Here is a 19,742-nt window from a genome sequence, read left to right as displayed (position 1 = left end):
TACTTTTTATCATTCTAAAAAAAATTCGGCAGAGTCTACTTTGTATTTTCAAAGTTCTCATATACACAAATCCTTTCATAAAACCACAAATACATAGAAATGGAAACAATAAATAAACACAAATACATAGAAATGGAAACAATAAATAAACACAAAATCCAAATGAAATAGAAATAGAAATCAAGTCTGACCATGCTGCCCATGCCTACTCCACAAATGCTCGACCAAGTCATTCTTCAATCTATCATGAACAACTTTTGAACGAACCCTCTCGATGCCAGATGCCCAACGAGATAGAACAAATTGGCGTTGATCTTCACATGCACCTTCTCTACTTGGTATTTCCAAATCAGGAATATACTGCGGGATATCCGTTTCGCGTTCATCTTCCATAATCATATTGTGTAAAATGATGCAAGTCTTCATAATAGTAGCCATGTTCTCCAAATACCATAACCTGCACAAATTTGCTAAAATAGCCCAACGCGACTTCAATATACCAAATGCCCGCTCTATGTCTTTTCTAACAGTTTTTTTCTTCTTTGCAAAATATTTGTCTTGTGCAATAGTCGGTTTAGCAATCGTTTGAATCAAGGTGACATAATTAGGATAAATACCATCAGCCAAGTAATAGCCCATATCATAATGATGGGCATTCACAGTGTAGTTACAAGGAATAGTTTCATTATTGACTATATCATCGAATATTGGTGAGCGGTCAACCACATTAAGATCATTGTGAGAACCCGCCACTCCAAAAAATGCATGCCAAATCCACACGTCACGAGAAGCAACTGCCTCCAAAATCATTGTTGGTTTATGCACATGGCCAGTGTGAAACCTTTGCCACGCGGATAGGCAATTCTTCCATTGCCAGTGCATGCAATCAATGCTTCCTAGCATTCCAGGCCATCTGCGTTCCTCAGACTCTTCAAGCAAACGTTGAATATCTGCAGCATTTGGTTTGCGCAAGTATTCACCTCCAAAAATTCTAATAATTCCATCACAGAAATAGCGCATTTGCATTCATGAACAGTTAGCTCAGCAACATGTAACATGTCATCTACTAGATCAGCTGCAGTCCCATAAGCAAATATTCGTATAGTAGCAATTACTTTTATTTTTGGGTTAATCCCAAATTTATCCGCACTATTAACTTTTTGTTGAAAATATGGTATATTATGATTAAGATGATTCAAAATACGAGTAAATAATGACTGACCCATACAAAATCGGCGTCGAAAGTCGTGGTCACGAAATATAGGATTTGCGCCGAAGTAGTTAGCATTTACACGAGCCAGTGTTGCCTCGTACTGACGATTTTTGCATTTTCTTCTTTTCTTCGAACCACCATATGGTCTATAAGAAGACTCCGCTTCTTGCTGAAGCAATAAACTCAGACCACGCTTCTCATGCACGGTACCTGTTAATCTGTTAAGTCTTTTTGGACACTGATAGAAATGTGCAAACACCAAACCGAGTGAAAAAAGTTGAGTCGCAACTATTCAGTTTAGTCCATTATATTGATGTGTCACTCGGTTGGTGCAGGTGGTGTGGCTTTTATATTTCGCGTATTCGTTCTAGTTAAAACAAGAAATTGGAAGGATAGAAAATGAAATGTGAAGATCGAGACAAGGAAATGGTAAAATGTAAATGGTGGGTGGACTATAATTAGTCGGAATATGTTTAGAATTTAGAGCAGGTGGTGTTGTTGTTAATTAAATAAATAAATCTAAATAATAGACGGAACTAACAACATTCCTCCACACAAACGAAGAAAATATATTAATTCCATCTGGCAACAACTCAAAACGAGTTTCCAGGAAAGACAAAATAGGGCCAACCACAGGTGTGTTATTTAATTATATTTTTGAAGTAAAGCATGAAAAAACACATTTTGCTGTCTCTCCCGCTTCATACGAGCGGCCAAACTCCAAAAAGAGAGACACCAAGGTTAAAAGAAACAGAAACACCAAAACCACCTCCCTTCCCTTAACCACCGCCACATTCCGTTAAAATATCATACATTCCGGTGGTACCCTCATTTTTCGCCATTTATACATCTCTTTCGTAGGGTTTTTGTTCATCTCGTCCCCTCAGAATATATACATAAATATATAATGAACCTCTAGTTAAGAAAGAGAAACGAAGATCTACCTCTCTTTCTTTCTTTCTTTTTTCTCATGCATTGGAGATACAAACCAAGTACGTATTCTTTTATTTCTCCGTAATGTACGTTTTTTTTTATTTTCTTTTATCTCTCGTTAAGATCGATCTGTGTTTTGTTTCTTTGCATGCAAATTATATCTGTTTGTAAATCGATTTGTATTATGGATTTTGATTTGTTATGTTTGTGTTTCGACGACTCATGCAATTAATACACCACCCTCTATTGTTTTTTTTTGTTTTTTGTTAAAAGTGATGTCTTTCATGATTTAATTAAATTCTCTATTGTTTTTTTTTTTGTTTTTTGTTAAAAGTGATGTCTTTCATGATTTAATTAAATTAATTAAGTTGATGCATGCATTTGGTTTCTTGAAGGCTTTTGTTTACTCCTCTGTTTTTGGTGACTCATTACTGACTAATCTTCATTGGCGTTTCTGTTTTATTCAAAATATCAAGTCAATTTGACTAAATTACGAAACAAATTAATTGGGGAACTTGTTTATGGCTTTATAATGAGCACAGTGGCTCTAGTGAAAGTGGAATTTTGATATGATTGAGACTTGTTTGAAGTATTCTGCAAATTTTCTTTGCTATTCGTTTAAAATGAATGGACTTGCTTCTTTCTTTCAAACTTCTCCATGTGAAAAAGAAAGTTCTTCAAGTTGTTACTTGTTTTGTTTTCTCTTTTTCACGAGTTTTAGAGAAGACTATGTGTAGTCCCATTCCCATATTATCTTTGATATATCTGATGATCATGCATTGTCGATTTCAGTGATGGATAATATCACATCTCCATTCAGAGGTATCATCAATGATATTAAAGGAAGAAGGGCATGCTATAAGCAGGACTGGTTAGGGGGTCTTCGTTCAGGCTTCAGGTACGACAATTGCATCAGTTTGCTTTAATATACACAAACATACTGTGGATAATTCAGTAGATGGTATTATATTCAAGTTGTTCCATTGTCTCTGTTTAAAACACCGTGGCTGTTCGTGCAAGGTTTTCCTGCCCCAGTCCATGGAGTCATTATATTTTTTTTTCAATTTTAATTGGGGAATTAAAATCATAAAGTGAATTTTGCAATTTGGACATTAGTTTTTGATTAAGGCATTAGTACGTGTTGATTGTCTTAATTTGGCATGAACACAGCTTTATGATTGTCAGTGCCTTCTATAATTCTGAATGAACATGCAGAACCATTTTTTAAGTTTTTGTGGTGTTTAACCTTTTTTTAGACGTCACGTCACATAGATGCATGTATAACGGATTTGGGGACTGGTGACTTTGGTCTTTTAGCTTATTCTTGCTGAAATTTCAACTATTGATGCAATCTGTTTAATTATATAAATATGTATCTTTTAGTTAGCAAAAATAAAAAATAAAAGATGTCTCATGTCACTCGTTAGTCATTGTTTGTCGAGAATGCGGAAAGCAATCAATAGCCAATGTTAATGGCAAGGAAGCGGATTATCACTATGTTATCCTCAGCATTATATCTTCTTTGTTATCTATCTGGATGTACTTTGTAAAGGCTTGACTCTGATGACTGAGAGATTGGGATTTGATTCTCTTTGAGAGATATCAGCTATATCCTATCTTTGTGTTCGAATGTTATTTTCTCTATTAAAGTATATAAGAAATATTGAAAATTGCAGTTCTTTTTGGCTTATTAGTTTTGATGAAGTCCCTCGTTTTTCTATGACAGGATATTTGCTCCAACAATGTACATCTTCTTTGCTTCTGCTTTACCCGTCATTGCTTTTGGAGAGCAACTGAGTAGAGCAACAAGTTGGTTTCACCTTTTATCCTTATTTTTTGCTCCTATTTAATCCCAGTTCACAGTACTTGGCCTAGTAGTAGTGAAGGCAAATGTGTCTAAAATCTGTAGTGCGAATCCTATATTGATTAGTTTTTATCATTATCTAGGTTTAACAAAGTACCGTGACATTATTTTTTTTTCTGCCCACAGATGGAGCTTTGAGCACAGTAGAAACTTTAGCATCTACTGCAATTTGTGGTGTCATACATTCAATACTTGGAGGACAGCCCTTGTTAATTTTAGGTGTTGCTGAGCCAACTGTTATAATGTACTCTTATTTGTATAATTTCACCAAAGACAGGGAAGGGTTGGGACGAGAATTGTTCTTGGCTTGGGCTGGATGGTAACATTATCCTGTCCCTATCCCATATTTATTAACATTTCTGTTGCAGTTCCTAGGGAGCTTCTTTTCATTTACAATTTCCTTTATAGGGTTTGCATCTGGACAGCTCTTCTTCTGTTTCTTCTTGCAATATTCAACGCTTGCACCATTATCACAAAGTTTACTAGGATAGCTGGGGAACTTTTTGGCATGTTGATCACTGTTCTCTTCCTTCAAGAAGCCATTAAGGTATTTAGCACATTTCATTGATGTGTTTTAAGGAAAGAAATTATAGTTGACCTTGTGTATATTTGAATGCAGGGTGTAATTAGTGAGTTCAGCGTTCCTGAAGGAGAAGACGATAAATCAGAAAAGTATCAGTACCAATGGCTTTATACAAATGGTCTGCTAGCAATCATATTCTCCTTTGGACTATTGTATACAGCATTAAGGAGCAGAAGAGCAAGGTCATGGCGATATGGCACAGGTTTGTGATTGACTCAATCTTTGTGCTCTCTCTCTCTCTCCCATGTGTGTGTGTGTTTGTTGGCATGTTGCATATGTGTCGCCTGAACTTTTTATTCTTCAATACAGGATGGCTCAGGAGTTTCATTGCAGACTATGGGGTTCCTTTGATGGTATTGGTGTGGACAGCTTTGTCATTCAGTTTACCAACTGAACTTCCCTCTGGGGTCCCCAGGAGGCTCATAACTCCTCTTCTTTGGGAGCCTGCATCTGTATATCATTGGACTGTAATAAAGGTACTCAAATTTTCGGTGAATAGCGCCTAATCGTATTCTTGACTGCGAAAGTTGAACACTTGTCTTTTGTTTATTTCAATTGCAGGATTTGGGTAAGGTCCCACCAGCCTACATATTTGCTGCCATTATTCCAGCTGTTATGATAGCAGGTCTATATTTTTTTGACCATAGTGTTGCTTCTCAGTTGGCACAGCAGAAGGAATTTAATCTTAAAAACCCTTCTGCTTACCACCACGACATCTTAGTGCTTGGAGTAATGGTATAACCAATTTCTTCTTTTGGTTTGTTTTCCATTGAGGGCTCACTCTTCTTTTATCGTTAACTATATGCAATTTGGAATTCATGATTCAAGGTTTTGCTCTGTGGGCTGATTGGTCTACCTCCTTCAAACGGTGTTCTCCCTCAATCCCCCATGCATACTAAGAGCCTTGCTGTTCTTAAGAAGCAGGTACATTGTAGTACTTCGAAGATTATTCTCTTGACCAATTTTTTCTGGTAGAACAGTATTTGAATGCCTAATTAATGTCATTAATGGTCCACAGTTGATTCGAAAGAAGATGGTACGGAGTGCTAAAGAATGCATAAAGCAGCAAGCTAGCAACACAGAAATGTATGGCAAGATGCAAGCTGTATTCATAGAAATGGACAAATCCCCTACTGTAAGTTACATTCGACATAAAAGACCTTTTTGTCAATTTCTACATCAGCTTTACATATTATTACCCTTTTTCTATACATATTTGGAAAGGATTCCCATATTTCACTGTTGTGGGAAGGGTGAAGTAGTGTCCTATAGATTGCATTTTGGCGGCATAGATTTTGTTCTATGACATTACAACATGTAATGTATTTGTTAGCAATGGCTTGTATTGTTGCTTTTCGCTTCTCTTAATCTGTATAATGATTGTGTAAATTTGTATTGTAGCCTATTTCAGTAGCTAAGGACCTAAAAGACCTGAAGGATGCAGTCATGAGAAGTGGAGGTGAAGGACTGGAATCAAAGAGTTATTTTGATCCAGATAAACACATTGATGCGTATCTACCTGTCCGGGTCAATGAGCAAAGAGTGAGCAACCTCTTACAGTCCGTCCTTGTGGGTGTGTCCCTGTGTGCTATATACATGTCGGGAAGATACCTACCTCGAGTTCTTTGGGGATATTTTGCCTATATGGCCATTGATAGTCTTCCAGGGAACCAGTTAAAGGAAAGGATGTTACTTCTTTTGTTACCCCAAAGAGGAAATACAAGTATGTGATCCTTCAATCATGTGGAAAGATGTCATCCCATATTAGGTTTTGTGGTTTGATTAGGTTTTTGCGTTAAGTGGTTTTTATGTAATCGTAGGTTTTAGCTTTCAAAAATTTCTTAAATTGATTCCAATGACGCCAATAGTCTTTAGTGTTTCATTTTTCATTTGTGTAATTCCTTTTGAGCGGGGTTAAGGAAGGGGTCCATGCTTCTTTTGTGGAGTCGGTGCCCTTTAAGTATCTTTGCTCTCTTCACGATCTTCCAGTTGATATACCTTCTCATGTGTTTTGGCATAACATGGATACCTATTCTTTGGAATATTGTTCCTTTGCCATTTTTTCTTCTTATAAGCATAAGAGAGCACATTCTTCCTAAGTGTTTCACCCGAACACCCAGTGGAATTGGATCTTCTAGAGTATGAGGAAATTGCCGGGTGCACCACGTCGCGTCTCAGCCTCCTCTCATTCAAGGTCAGATCAATTATTAAATTGGTCATATCTATGGGGTGATAATCTTTACAATTTAGTAGAAGTAGGACCCAATTCTCAAAAACAAGCCTGGTTTCTTTGGAGAGGGTAAGAATCTTGAGTAACTTCTTTTACAGATTTTGTGGAAATTACAAGTGTACAACTGTAACCAAATAGAAGTTATGTTTTAGGTATGATATTGACACACTCAACAATCATCCTTTGGATAATAGGAGACCCCATGTATTTGTTGTAATTGTATTAAGAAGTGTGAATGCCAACTCTGTCTTAACTTACTCATTATGTCAAGACCATCAATATACTTATTACATAAATCTCTCTTTCCTATGCAAAATCACTTGACAGGAACGCGAAACATCTAATTCTGAGGAGAGTGGACCAGAGGTGTGTGACGCGGAGATATTGGATGAGCTTACCACAAGTAGAGGAGAACTTAAGCTGCGAAATTCAAGCTTTAATGAAGAGAGGCGCTTTCAGGTAGGAGTCTTTTATAGACTTTTTATGAGTGTGATATACTCAGTTGGTCCCTCTGTCAATTTAATTTGTCAATGAATGCAATATTTCTTTGTGATTAACCTAATGCGAAAAGGCATGTTTGATGTGTGTGGGCGTGCTTCCCTACTGCAGGTTTACCCAGAGGAAGATACTGTCCAGCGCGAGTGAGAGATGAGTTGATATAGAGAGGAAATTGGCTTATATAACTCTGACAATGGTAATGCGAAGGTGCCGGAAAAAGGTTGAATCTTCCATTGAATCAATACATAAAGATGTACGAAAATGAATGAAAGGGGAGGGACTAGGGAGGGCGGGAAAGAGGAAAGGCTCATATACGCAGTGGATTCTGTTTTTTGTTCTCCTAATTTTTTATTTTTATTTTTGACTAGGGAGTTATTAGAATGTTCATACAAGGAGTAATTGGTTGCAAATCATTCGCTAATATCATTAAAAAGCAGTGGGAGATAAGGAAGGTGGTAGGGGAAGTGAAACAGAGGAGAAATGAGGGATTCTGTATACTTATTTGTACTCTGAATTTATACGAGAATGATGAATTAAGGGTCTCATATGTTTTATGTTTTGTATAGTATATAATATACTATATATAGGTCTCCTGCTTTGAGAGCACACAATTACTTTACACATGTGACACAAAACGAACTTGCAATTAGCTGGCAGTTGGAAATGCAAGAATTGCAATCTACCTTTTTACAAGATAGCTTCAGAAACAACGGTCTAAGTGATGTTCTACTAAGAGCAAGTCCAATATGGCTATATGTGCTGTTAAAGGCAAATATAGCACCCCAACCACCAAAATGTGTTTTCAATGGAGCTGCTAAAAGGCTCATAAATTTGGAAGGAGCTAAAAGGCTCTTAAATTTGGAAGAAGCTATAAACCTAGCCAAAGTTAAGACCTTCGCTAGCAGCTGTTATAATAAGTTTCGGGAGATGGACAGCACAGTTTCTGCCGTCCGTGTGTTAAATTTCGATGGGCCAGAAACTGTGTCGCCTGTCCAAAAAATTCAACTTAAGTTTGCAACTAATAGACGGACGGCAGAAACTATGCCGTCCGTATCCCTTTAGCACCTCATCTTCATCCCTCCATTGGAACGATTTTTCTATTTAGCTGCTTTCAAATTTGACTCTCCTACTATTTAGCCGACGTGGCGCCCTTTAGCAGCTCTCCATTGGACTCGCTTCTAACCTTTAACAACCAAATATTTTCTCTCATCACTAGTGCATCCATATTGATAACATATTACTTATTACAATATGAACAAGTGAACCTACGAAGGAGAAAGCTAAGGCTTCTCTCAGAATCCAGAATAAAAAACAAAGAACAGTTCAGATGTGACTTATATAGCCTTACAGGTGAAATACCTAGACTACTCTTAGATGGTATTAGCTAAATACATACTCTAATACCCAACCCCTCAAACTCATGATGCAGCACCAAGAAGCATTGAGAGTTTGCCAAGCAGAAAACGGAAGCACGAAATGGTGTGGGACTTCGTAAAGAAGTCTATGAGCTGCAAGGAAGATTCGAGGAGAGGCAAGGTAAGCGTGCCACTTTGGAGGTGATGGCACGTGATATGGCAGTCTATCTCAATGTGTTTAGTCCGCTCATGAAAGACGGAGTTGTGAGCAATTTGAATGACACTTTTATTGTCACAATACATAGGAGTGGGAGCAATAGGAGGTACACCCATATCTTCAAGTAACCAACGTATCCAGACTATCTCAATGGTAGTAGAAGCCATATCACGATATTAAGCTTTTGTCGAAGACCTATATACGACATCTTGCTTTTTACTCTTCAACGAGATAAGAGAGTCGCCCAAAAAGACACAGAAACCAGTGGTGGACTTCCGATCAGTGAGATCACTTGCCCAATCAGCATCAAAGTAGGCACGAAGCTCCAAAGATGAGGTGGAAGGATACAAAAGACTTTGATGGAGAATGCCTCGAAGGTATTGAAGGATGCGCAGAACTGCTGCCCAATGTACAGTGGTGGGGGAGGTTACAAACTGACTAACAATATGAACATCATATGCAATGTCGGGGCGGGTGATGGTAAGGTAGACTAAGCTACTGACAATAGTGCGATACAAAGTCGGGTCCGGCAAGGAATCACCATTTGAAGGAGTGTACCGAGCATTAAGCTCAAGGGGAGTGTTAACAGTCTGAGTATCCGTAAGGCGAGCTCTCTCAAGGATGTCAGCAATATACTTAGACTGTGAGAGGAGATAGCCTTTAGGAGAAAAGGCTACCTCTATGCTAAGAAAATAGCACAACGGGCCCAAATCCTTCATCTCAAATCGATGAGCAAGTTGCGACTTCAATTCTGCAATCCCAGGCAAATCATCATCGGTGATGATCATGTCATCAACATATAGAAGCAAAAGGATACGACCAGTAGATGTGGAGCATACAAACAATGCCGAGTCATGATCACTGGAGGTAAACCCAAGAGATCCAACCACACTAGAGAATTTCTCAAACCAGGCCCGAGGAGCCTATTTGAGACCATATAATGCCTTCTTGAGCCTGCAAACCTCACTAGGGTTATGGGAAACACCGGGAGGGGGTGCCATGTAAATTACTTCTTTGAGTTCCCCATTCAAAAATGCATTCCTTACATCCATCTGAGAGATATACCATTGATGAACTGAAGCAACTGCAATTAGAGTGCGAACTGTAGTCATCTTAGCAGCGGGAGCAAAAGTCTCATCATAATCCATACCATATTGCTAAGCAAACCCTTTTGCAACCAATCGAGCCTTGTATCTCTCGATGAAACCATCAAACTTAGTCTTGATTTTGTAAACCTAATGACAGCCAACTGTGCTTTTACCAGGAGGAAGTAGTACCAATTCCCAAGTACAGGTGTGCTGCAATGCCGAGAGTTCTTCAACCATGGCTTGCTACCAAAGAGGGTCAAGACTTGCTTCCTTATAAGAAGTAGGCTCGGAACGACTATGGATAGATGCTAAGAAAGAAGCAAATGAATCAGAGTAACAAGAATAAATAAAATCAGGTAGTTGTGTAGACTTACGAGGACAATTTGAATTGTGAAGAGCGAGAGGATCCACATCTTCAGGAGGTGCTTGGTAGGCCGCAGGAGGGGGTAAGGCATCAATATCCACTGGGGGTGAAACCTCAACAACATCAACTAGAGGAAAATCATTAGGAATATGCAAAGGAGAATGACTCACATGGGGGGAAGATGACACAACAGATGGCAAACTATTACCATTATCTTCCGGAAAAGGGTCGATACGAATGAGGTCCGACTTAGTCATACTGTGAGAGCTAGCAGGAATGGAGAAAAAGGGAATGTGCTCAATGAAGAAAACATGACGTGAAACATACAATTTTTGTGCAACAGGATCAAAGCAACGATAGCCTTTTTGGCCCTCACCACACCCAAGAAACACACAAATAGCAGAGCGTGCAGATAATTTACTACGCTCAACATGAGGTCGAAGCACAAAACAAGTGCAACCAAAAACTCTTAAGGTAGAGTACTCTGGCGCATGTCCATACAACTTCTGAAAGGGAGAAATTCTAGAATTTTGAGTTGTAGGGATCCTATTAATAGAGTGAACAGCAGTGAGAACTGCTTCTCCCAAAAAAACACTAGGGACATAAGCAGATAAGAGAAGAGAATGAGTAGTCTCAACGATATGTCGATGTTTCCTTTCAGCAACACCATTTTGTTGAGGGGTGTTAGTACAAGAAGACTGGTGAATAGTTCCATCTGAAGCAAGTAAAGTAGAAAAGTCACCAGATGTATATTCACCACCCAAATCACCTCTAAAACATTTAATTGTAGTCAAATGTTGTGTTTTAACTAATGCACGAAATGCTATGAAAATAGAAAGAAAATCGGAACGACGCTTCATAAGATAAACCCAACAATAACGAGTATAATCATCAATAAAGAAAACATAATATCTAGACCCCCCCCCCCCCTTGGTGGCAATAGGAGCGGTTCCCCAAACATCAGAAAGTACCAAATCAAAAGGTGCACTAGAAACAGAAGTACTACTATTAAAAGGTAATGCAGAAAATTTAGCAAGTTTACAACCACTGCAATCGGAAATGTCATGAGCATGCAAATTACCTAATGCTCCAGTGGAAGCCAAAAATCTCAAACGAGGAAAAGAAACATGCCCGAGTCGAGAATGCCAGATATAAAAGTTAGAGGATTTGGGACTTATGCGAAAGGAAGATAAATCAACACTAGGAGCTGCCACATCTGAGACTCGCAACTCATTAAAAACATATAATCCCCCCTCTCTACGGCCTATCCCAATCAGCTTCTGCAAGTGAGGATCTTGCACAAGACAAGAATTAGGATAGAAATGAACAGAGTACCCAGAGTCACACAATTGACCAACATAAATTAAATTAAATTTAAGTTGTGTAATACAATAAACATCAGAAATAGACAAGTGAGGTGACACAATGGAACCAACACATGCTAATGGCATATGGGTACCATCAGCAGTTACAACAGGAATAGAGGATGTAGATGGGCGTAAAGATGCAAATGAAGGAGTATCATATGACATGTGATGTGAGGCACCTGAGTCAAAAATCCAAGTGGATGGAGATATTATACTTGTGGAGCCAAAAGATGACAAACCTAGGGAAGCGGAGGTGGGCATGGCATGTGCATGTGGTTGCGTGGTGAAATACCTCTCAAGCTACTCAGGAAGGATATCTATGGATGAACTAGAAAAAGAGGACTCTCCATATCCAAGATAGCTATGTGGTGGCATAACTGCTACAGTACGAGATTGTGGATGCCTTTGAGGTCGCTGTTATGGTTGTCCAACTCTCGACATAGATGACAATTGTGGCACAAATGCTTATCGTGGCACAAATGATTGTTGCGTCATAACGGGATGGGAAGGAACATATGACTGTGACTTTGCTCTATTTAATAGTATTGGATAGTCAACTGATAAGCACCCAAAACTGTATTATAAAAACCCATAGAGACATAACATTTCGGTCAATTTTGTGCTTAATAATCATAAAATAATCGCATCTTCGTGCTTTTTGCAGGTTGGAGCAACTAATGTTAAAATTATGATAAAGCTAGCATTTAAGCACGGAATAGGGAGTATACACATGCCTTCCGATCAAGCCCATGTGAAGCCCAACAAATTCGGACTAAAGCCCAAAGACTCAAATAGTACAGAATCCAGTCAGAAACGGGATTACGTGCACAGAAGCGTCAAACTTTCGAAGCTCATATCTCTTGAACCAGGACTCCGAATGCGACGAGTGAGCTGCTCCAACAATCAGTGCGACGAACTCTACGCATAGGTGGGAAGTTGTAAAAATGTCAAAAGACCGGACTGCCACTGGACATTGCACGTGGACCCACTAGGCGGGCCCATAAGATTTGATGAGTTATCATGCAAGTCAAGACAAAGGTGCAAATAATTAGTGCAAATTTGACACCTTGCATGAAGTTAATGAGTTGGTTGGATTTAGGTGATGATTATCTAAAAAAATGAAAGGTGTCAAATGGGGGGTTTGTTGTGGATAAGTGAAAAATAAATGAGAGGAGAGTGTTTCACGTGGGAGAAGAGAAAAATGCTCTCTTATGTAAAGGGGGCTGATTTTGGGAGTTAGCTAACTTTTACTTCCTTGACTTTTACTTTTCATTTATTTCCATGTCTTTACTTTTAGTTTTTAGTTTTTAGTTTTTAGTTTTTAGTTTTAAGAAAAAAAGCTTGTAACTTGTTAATGGAGGACTACACCTTCTAGTTCTTGAATAAAAACTTATGTTTTCCTTTAGTAATTAGTTGGCTTTGTATTCATTTCTTATTTCTATCTCTTTTTACTTATCTTACTTGTAGTTTTAATCAAATCCTAGGATCATGAGCTAAAACTCTCCCTAGGGGAGGGTTAATGATGCTCATGTGAGGATCAGGCTACAAATTTAGGATTCTAGAATCACTGCTTAAAAGACTTAATTAGGTTCTATTTTTCATCCTGTTCCAAAATGACAGAGATTGACAAATATCTGATCAACTGTTGTAAAGTAGAACTAGGAGTTGGAATGATATTTCAGAGATGAAATATCATTTCAATTCCACATGCTAGCATGATATGTTAAGAGATAGGTATATTATGTTAGGGTTTTGAGATGGTAGTGACCTATTTCTAAAAGACTTGTAGCTAGGCCTTGCATGAGTAGGATTACTCTTTCCATATCTTTCTCTCTCTTTCATTTAACTATAAAACAAACTTACAAATTTTAGATAACTTGTGTAAAAAAAAATCTATCTATCAAATCCTTCTCACTTAGTTCTCCAAGGTGTAGATTTCAGTTGTGATCATTTAGATTCTTGTCTTAGAAGTTGGAATGATATCCCTACTCGAACTAGATTGGCATTCTAAAAGAAAAACAGTGAGTAAGGAATTATTGAGTTTTAGCACGTAGTAAGTAAATTTCTAAAAACACTGAAAAGTGCTAAGATCAAATGGCGCCGCTGCCATTCTAAAGACCCAAGGACCTGTGCTTGCAAACTGGAATTGCTCCAAGGGGAAACCCCCCTCGCTCATCCTTTCATATATTTCTTTTTTTTATTTTTTTTTTTTTTTTTTTTTTTAAATTTCTTACATTTTTGCTACTGATAAACATTCCGATTTTGGTTGTACTGAAAGGTTCCAAATGCTAGGACTTGGAAACTAGGCTACAACAATCACTAAACTTCTCTTGAAACATTTGGTCTTTGTTGCGGCGTTTCTTTTATTTGGTGGACTTGCGGGAAGCTTGCAGGTTCCAAATTTTAAATATTTTTTCATTCTTCACATGTATGTAGTTATTATGTCGTAGTTAATGGACTATATTTTGCGTATTAGGTTAGTAATATGCATGAATTATGTGAATACGCCTGTGAATATATATATATATATATAAGTCACATGTTGGCATATATATTTATATATATATGCCACATGTTGGCATATAAAAGTCACATGTTGGCATATATAGTTAATGGACTATATTTATATATATATATAAAAAAGTCACATGTTTAGCATATATATTACTGTATGAGTGGTTATTTACATGTTGACATATATAACTTAGGAGTTATACATAGTCATTAGGGTGTGTTTTGGTATTTTGGCCATAACTTTGGCTACGGTTATCTGAATCACGCGTGTGAACTCAATTCGGAAAGATCTCGATGGCGCGCATGTTATCACCACCTAGCTTTGGTGGAGGTCATTTTCAAGGTCAAAATCAACTGTTTTCCCCTCCAAAATCATCATTTTAGAAAATTGTGTTGTTTAATAAGTCGATTTTGTCATGAAAGAGGAGAACATTCCAACGAGGGTTAAAATCTGAGTTGGGTAAGTTGTTTCTAAACCCTAAGGGGTGAAGCTGCTCTCTATATGACACTTGCAATCTCAATGAGTATATATATATATATATATATATATATATATATATATATATATATATATATATTGGCATATATATTTATATATATATATGTTGGCATATAAAAGTCACATGTTGGCATATATAGTTAATGGACTATATTTATATATATATATATATATATATATATATATATAAAAAGTCACATGTTTAGCATATATATTACTGTATGAGTGGTTATTTACATGTTGACATATATAACTTAGGAGTTATACATAGTCATTAGGGTGTGTTTTGGTATTTTGGCCATAACTTTGGCTACGGTTATCTGAATCACGTGTGTGAACTCAATTCGGAAAGATCTCGATGGCGCGCATGTTATCACCACCTAGCTTTGGTGGAGGTCATTTTCGAGGTCAAAATCAACTGTTTTCCCCTCCAAAATCATCATTTTAGAAAATTGTGTTGTTTAATAAGTCGATTTTGTCATGAAAGAGGAGAACATTCCAACGAGGGTTAAAATCTGAGTTGGGTAAGTTGTTTCTAAACCCTAAGGGGTGAAGCTGCTCTCTATATGACACTTGCAATCTCAATGAGTATTGACGAAATCGAATTATTATGCAATACAAAAGTCGTATTTTAGTCTAGGTAAAATCATTCGCTGTTAGTTTACGTTTTCACATATTAGTATATATATGCGTACGTATAACATTTTCACATGCTACCATATCTAAATACGTATGAGTAATTCAAATTTGCCTGTAACTGTAGATATATGTCTACAAATTAACGTACATATATGTATTACTGATGTATATTTGCCTGTATGTATGGAAATATTTATCAATGATACAACCTTGCCTATTCGTATAGCTATACGTATGAGTAGAGTATCTTCACATGCTACTGCATCTAGTATTGTATGAGTAGATCGTATTTGTATGTTTGTATTTTCACCCTTGCATAAATCGTAAAAAAATAAAAAAATAAAAAAATTAAGAACGACCTTGCATAAATTTTAATTCCATAACTCTTAATCATATTCCAACGGTGTCTAGGAAACTTGACAGATTGAGGTTACTTAAATAGAACCGTGCTTGCATGGAAAGCCTCCCTCATATCTCTCTTGTGACCTGGCTGTTGGTTTATGCACACGTATTCCTAGCTTCACTGCTACGTTAGCAGCAACTTAGGCCTACGTTGTTCAACTCTAATGCTTGAACATAATCATAAAATTCAAGTAATAATAAGTTCCTTCTGTCAATTAGATCTAATTTTATGCTTGCATGAGATTAAGGTCTGGTTCTACTAAAGAATTTGAACATACTTATCGTAGGAGAAAATACGATAAGCATCTGCGTAAGTTCTCACCTCCACAAAGTTCTTCATCTATTAATCCAAATCAACAAGATTCCTTGTCACAATTTCTGTCATTCATTATGGCTGACGAAAATCCAGCAGACTTCTATACAGCCTTACAGGAAGGACCTTCTTCCTGCATCAACCTTGAGGACATTATCGGTGATTTTCGAATTCCGCCAAACGTTTTTAGTTTGTTACCTATGTATCATGGTTTGGATCATGAAAAACCATACAATCATCTTCGTAGGCTTCAACAAGTAACCACAACATTTCACCATCCAGCTGTCTCTAAGGAACAACTCTTGCTTCGGCTATTTCCATTCACTTTAGCGGATAAAGCGTCAATTTGGCTAGCAGGACAACAGCCACAATCCATAGACACATGGAATAAACTTGTTCAAGCTTCCATGCTTCAATTTTACACTCAGAAGAAAACTACTAAAATGCTTCGAAAAATTCAATTCTTTCGTCAAAATCCTCATGAATCCTTTACGGAAGCATGGAGTCGCTTTACTGATCTTCTTTTAGAATGTCCTCATCACCAACTAGACAAAGCTATCCTTGTTTGTTCATTCTTTAATGGACTTTCTGATCATCAAAAAGAAACTCTTGATATAATGAACGACGGTTGCTTCATGGACAAAGGAGCTACTGAAGCATATACTTTTCTTGAAAAACAAGCGAAAAAAGGTACACATTGGGGTAACACTGATTCTTCTAGGTCATCTAAGGATAATGTTACAAAAGTTACGTCTATTTTTGAGGTAAAACCCGATTTCGAGTTGAAAAAACTGATAGAAACCCTCACTAAAAAAGTAGATGCTCTTGCTGTTCAAGTAAACGATCAACTTCCACAACAGGCCATGAACGTTAACACTTCCCCATGTGTTCTATGTCTTAGTCCAGACCATCCCGATGCTTATTGTCCCTTGTTACATGCTACCCTTACCCAAACACCGGAGGAGGAATGTGCATTCAACATTCCTAATGCACCATGGAGACAACATCCAAATTTCGCTTGGCGCCCAAATAACCAACAAATGGCTCCTCCAGGTTTCGCCAATCCACCTGTTCGACCAATCAACACTTTTATTCCATCTGCCAAGGAAATAATCAGCAATACCAACAAAGTCAAAATCAATTTTAAAGTAATTCAAATGCTAACTATCAAAACAACCGCTGACCTTGTTCCAATAATCCAAATTCTGGCTATAATCAACAACTTCTCAGCAATAATCGTGAACTAGTAATTGTTGCACAACCTATGCCTCTTGCTACTGATAGGACAAGCGAGACGTTATTCACTTACATGAACCAACAATCACAAATCCTAATGTCTATCCAACAATCACTTCAACAATTAGCGCAAAACAAGAGCCAGAAAGGCGTGTTTCCTGGCCAAGCAGTTCCGAACCCTAAGCCAGCAAACACTGCCTTTGAACTCACCAATATACCTGATACAAGTACTCCAACCCAAGGTGAGGTGAATGCAATCACTACTCTTCGATCTAGAAAAACCGTTGACAATCAAATCCGTATGCCAGATGATCAAACAAAAGATACCGGAGGTTCCAAGGAATTTGTTTCAGATAATGAACCTACGATGGAAACACCAAGTTCAACAATGTCACAATCAAAAAAATTGGGAAACGAAAAAGTGGACCTTTATGCCAAATTCCGCCCTAAGGCACCATTTCCTGCCCGTTTGGCAAAGAATAAACCGGATGAAAATTTTGATGAAATTAGGGAAACCTTTAAAAATTTGACAATAAACTTACCTTTTCTCGATGCCTTAAAGCAATTACCAAAACATGCAAAATTTTTGAAAGACATGTGCACCACAAAAAGAAGAACAAATGTGCCTCAACAGGCTTTCCTTACTGAACAGTTTCCGTCCATCACTGAATACAATGGTATAGTAAAATACAAGGACCCCAGTAGACCAACAGTTCCATGCACATTAGGTGATAAGTATATGGTTACGACATTACTAGACCTAAGAGCTAGTGTGAACTTACTTCCTTATTACTTATTCAAACAACTAGGTCTACATGAGCTTAAACCTACCACGATGACTTTACAATTAGCCGATCGATCCATTAAGCATCCGAAAGGCATTGTGGAAAATGTCCTTGTAAAAGTCCAAGATTTCTTTTATCTTGTAGATTTTGTCATTTTAGATATAGAAGTTGCCTATGACTCCATTCCTATCATATTAGGGCGACCGTTCCTCGCAACTGCTAATGCGCTCATAAACTGTAGGGATGGGTCCATGACCATGTCCTTCGGAAATCTTTCGGTCGAGGTTAATGTGTTCAAGTTGATGAAACAAATTCCAAAGAATGATATTGATGGTGAGATTAACATGATTGACACCCTCGTACAAGAATATTTCACAAACTCTTTTCCTGAAGATGAAGTACACCAATTCCATTCTTTTGGTGGTTCTGAATTTGATGTTGATGATTATTCAAAGGAGGTACATGAGTTTTTAGAATCAATACCACCAATTGACTCTACTACCGTCCTATCAAGCGACTTGGATGAACATAAATCTATTTTCTCTGTGGAAGACGACTTTCCTCAAGAATCTTTAATACCCACTCCTCCCACCCCTGACTTAAAGCCTATTCCTTCCGGACTTAAAATCGCATAATTAGATCCAGATGGTAGTCACCCAATTATCATATCATCACAATTGACTGCTGATCAGGAATCACGTTTAATTAAGGTCATTCAAGAACACCGTTCTGCTATTGGATGGTCTCTCGATGACATTAAATGCATTGACCTTAATGTGTGCACCCATCGCATACATCTTGAAGAAAATGCCAAGACATCACGTGAACCACAACGTCGTCTAAATCCAACCATGAAGGATGTGGTATGGGAAGAAATTTTAAGGTTACTTGATGCAGGTATTATTTACCCCATCTCAGATAGTGTTTGGGTAAGTCCAGTCCATGTTGTTCCCAAGAAGTCTGGAATTACAATTGTGCGAAATGATAAAGATGAATGCATATCCGCTCGCATTTCAGTGAAGTGGCGATTATGCATTGACTATCGAAAACTTAATGCAGTCACTCGTAAGGATCATTTTCCTCTCCCATTCATTGACCAGATGCTTGAACGGTTAGCGGGTCATGCATTTTACTATTTTCTTGATGGCTATTCAGGATATTTTCAAATCGTCATAGATCCTGCTGAACAAGAAAAAACAACGTTCACCTGCCCTTTTGCTACTTTTGCATATAAACGAATTCCATTTGGCCTTTGCAATGCATCCGGTACATTCCAACGCTGTATGCTTCATATCTTCAGTGATATGGTTGAACGTTTTATGGAAGTCTTCATGGAGGATTTCTCATTATATGGTAATTCTTTTGATAACTATTTATCAAATCTTGAAAAGGTTTTAGTATGTTGTGAAGAGAAAAATCTCATTCTTAATTGGGAAAAATGCCATTTTATGGTTACAAAAGGAATAGTACTAGGTCATATTGTTTCGAAGGACGGAATCGAAGTCGATAAAGCAAAGATTGAAAAAATTGCTTCCTTGCCTATACCAACTTCAGTTCGTGGAATACGTGCATTTTTAGGACACGCAGGGTTCTATTGGAGATTTATTCAAGATTTCTCAAAGGTTGCCCGACCTTTAACAAA

The 19,742-nt window shown here is 37.6% G+C and overlaps 1 protein-coding gene across 1 annotated transcript; it reads left to right on the top strand.

Annotated features, from left to right (window-relative positions):
• Positions 1-2,032: 2,032 nt before the first annotated feature.
• On the top strand, positions 2,033-8,383 carry LOC147510464 (boron transporter 4-like). Its single transcript, XM_086598145.1, is given in 18 exon segments — positions 2,033-2,205; positions 2,939-3,044; positions 3,873-3,955; positions 4,137-4,329; positions 4,419-4,557; positions 4,630-4,795; positions 4,903-5,069; positions 5,155-5,328; positions 5,422-5,517; positions 5,612-5,728; positions 5,995-6,286; positions 6,289-6,320; positions 6,513-6,560; positions 6,562-6,698; positions 6,700-6,787; positions 7,151-7,282; positions 7,433-7,464; positions 7,909-8,383. Coding segments are annotated over 18 exon segments (2,499 nt in total). The 5' UTR covers positions 2,033-2,183.
• Positions 8,384-19,742: the final 11,359 nt, after the last annotated feature.

Source organism: Coptis chinensis, chromosome 3 (genome assembly GCF_015680905.1).
Source record: "Coptis chinensis isolate HL-2020 chromosome 3, ASM1568090v1, whole genome shotgun sequence".
NCBI classification, from domain to species: Eukaryota; Viridiplantae; Streptophyta; class Magnoliopsida; order Ranunculales; family Ranunculaceae; genus Coptis; species Coptis chinensis.
The sequence above is the reverse complement of the archived record's forward strand: the minus strand, read 5'-3'. Positions and strand labels throughout refer to the sequence as shown.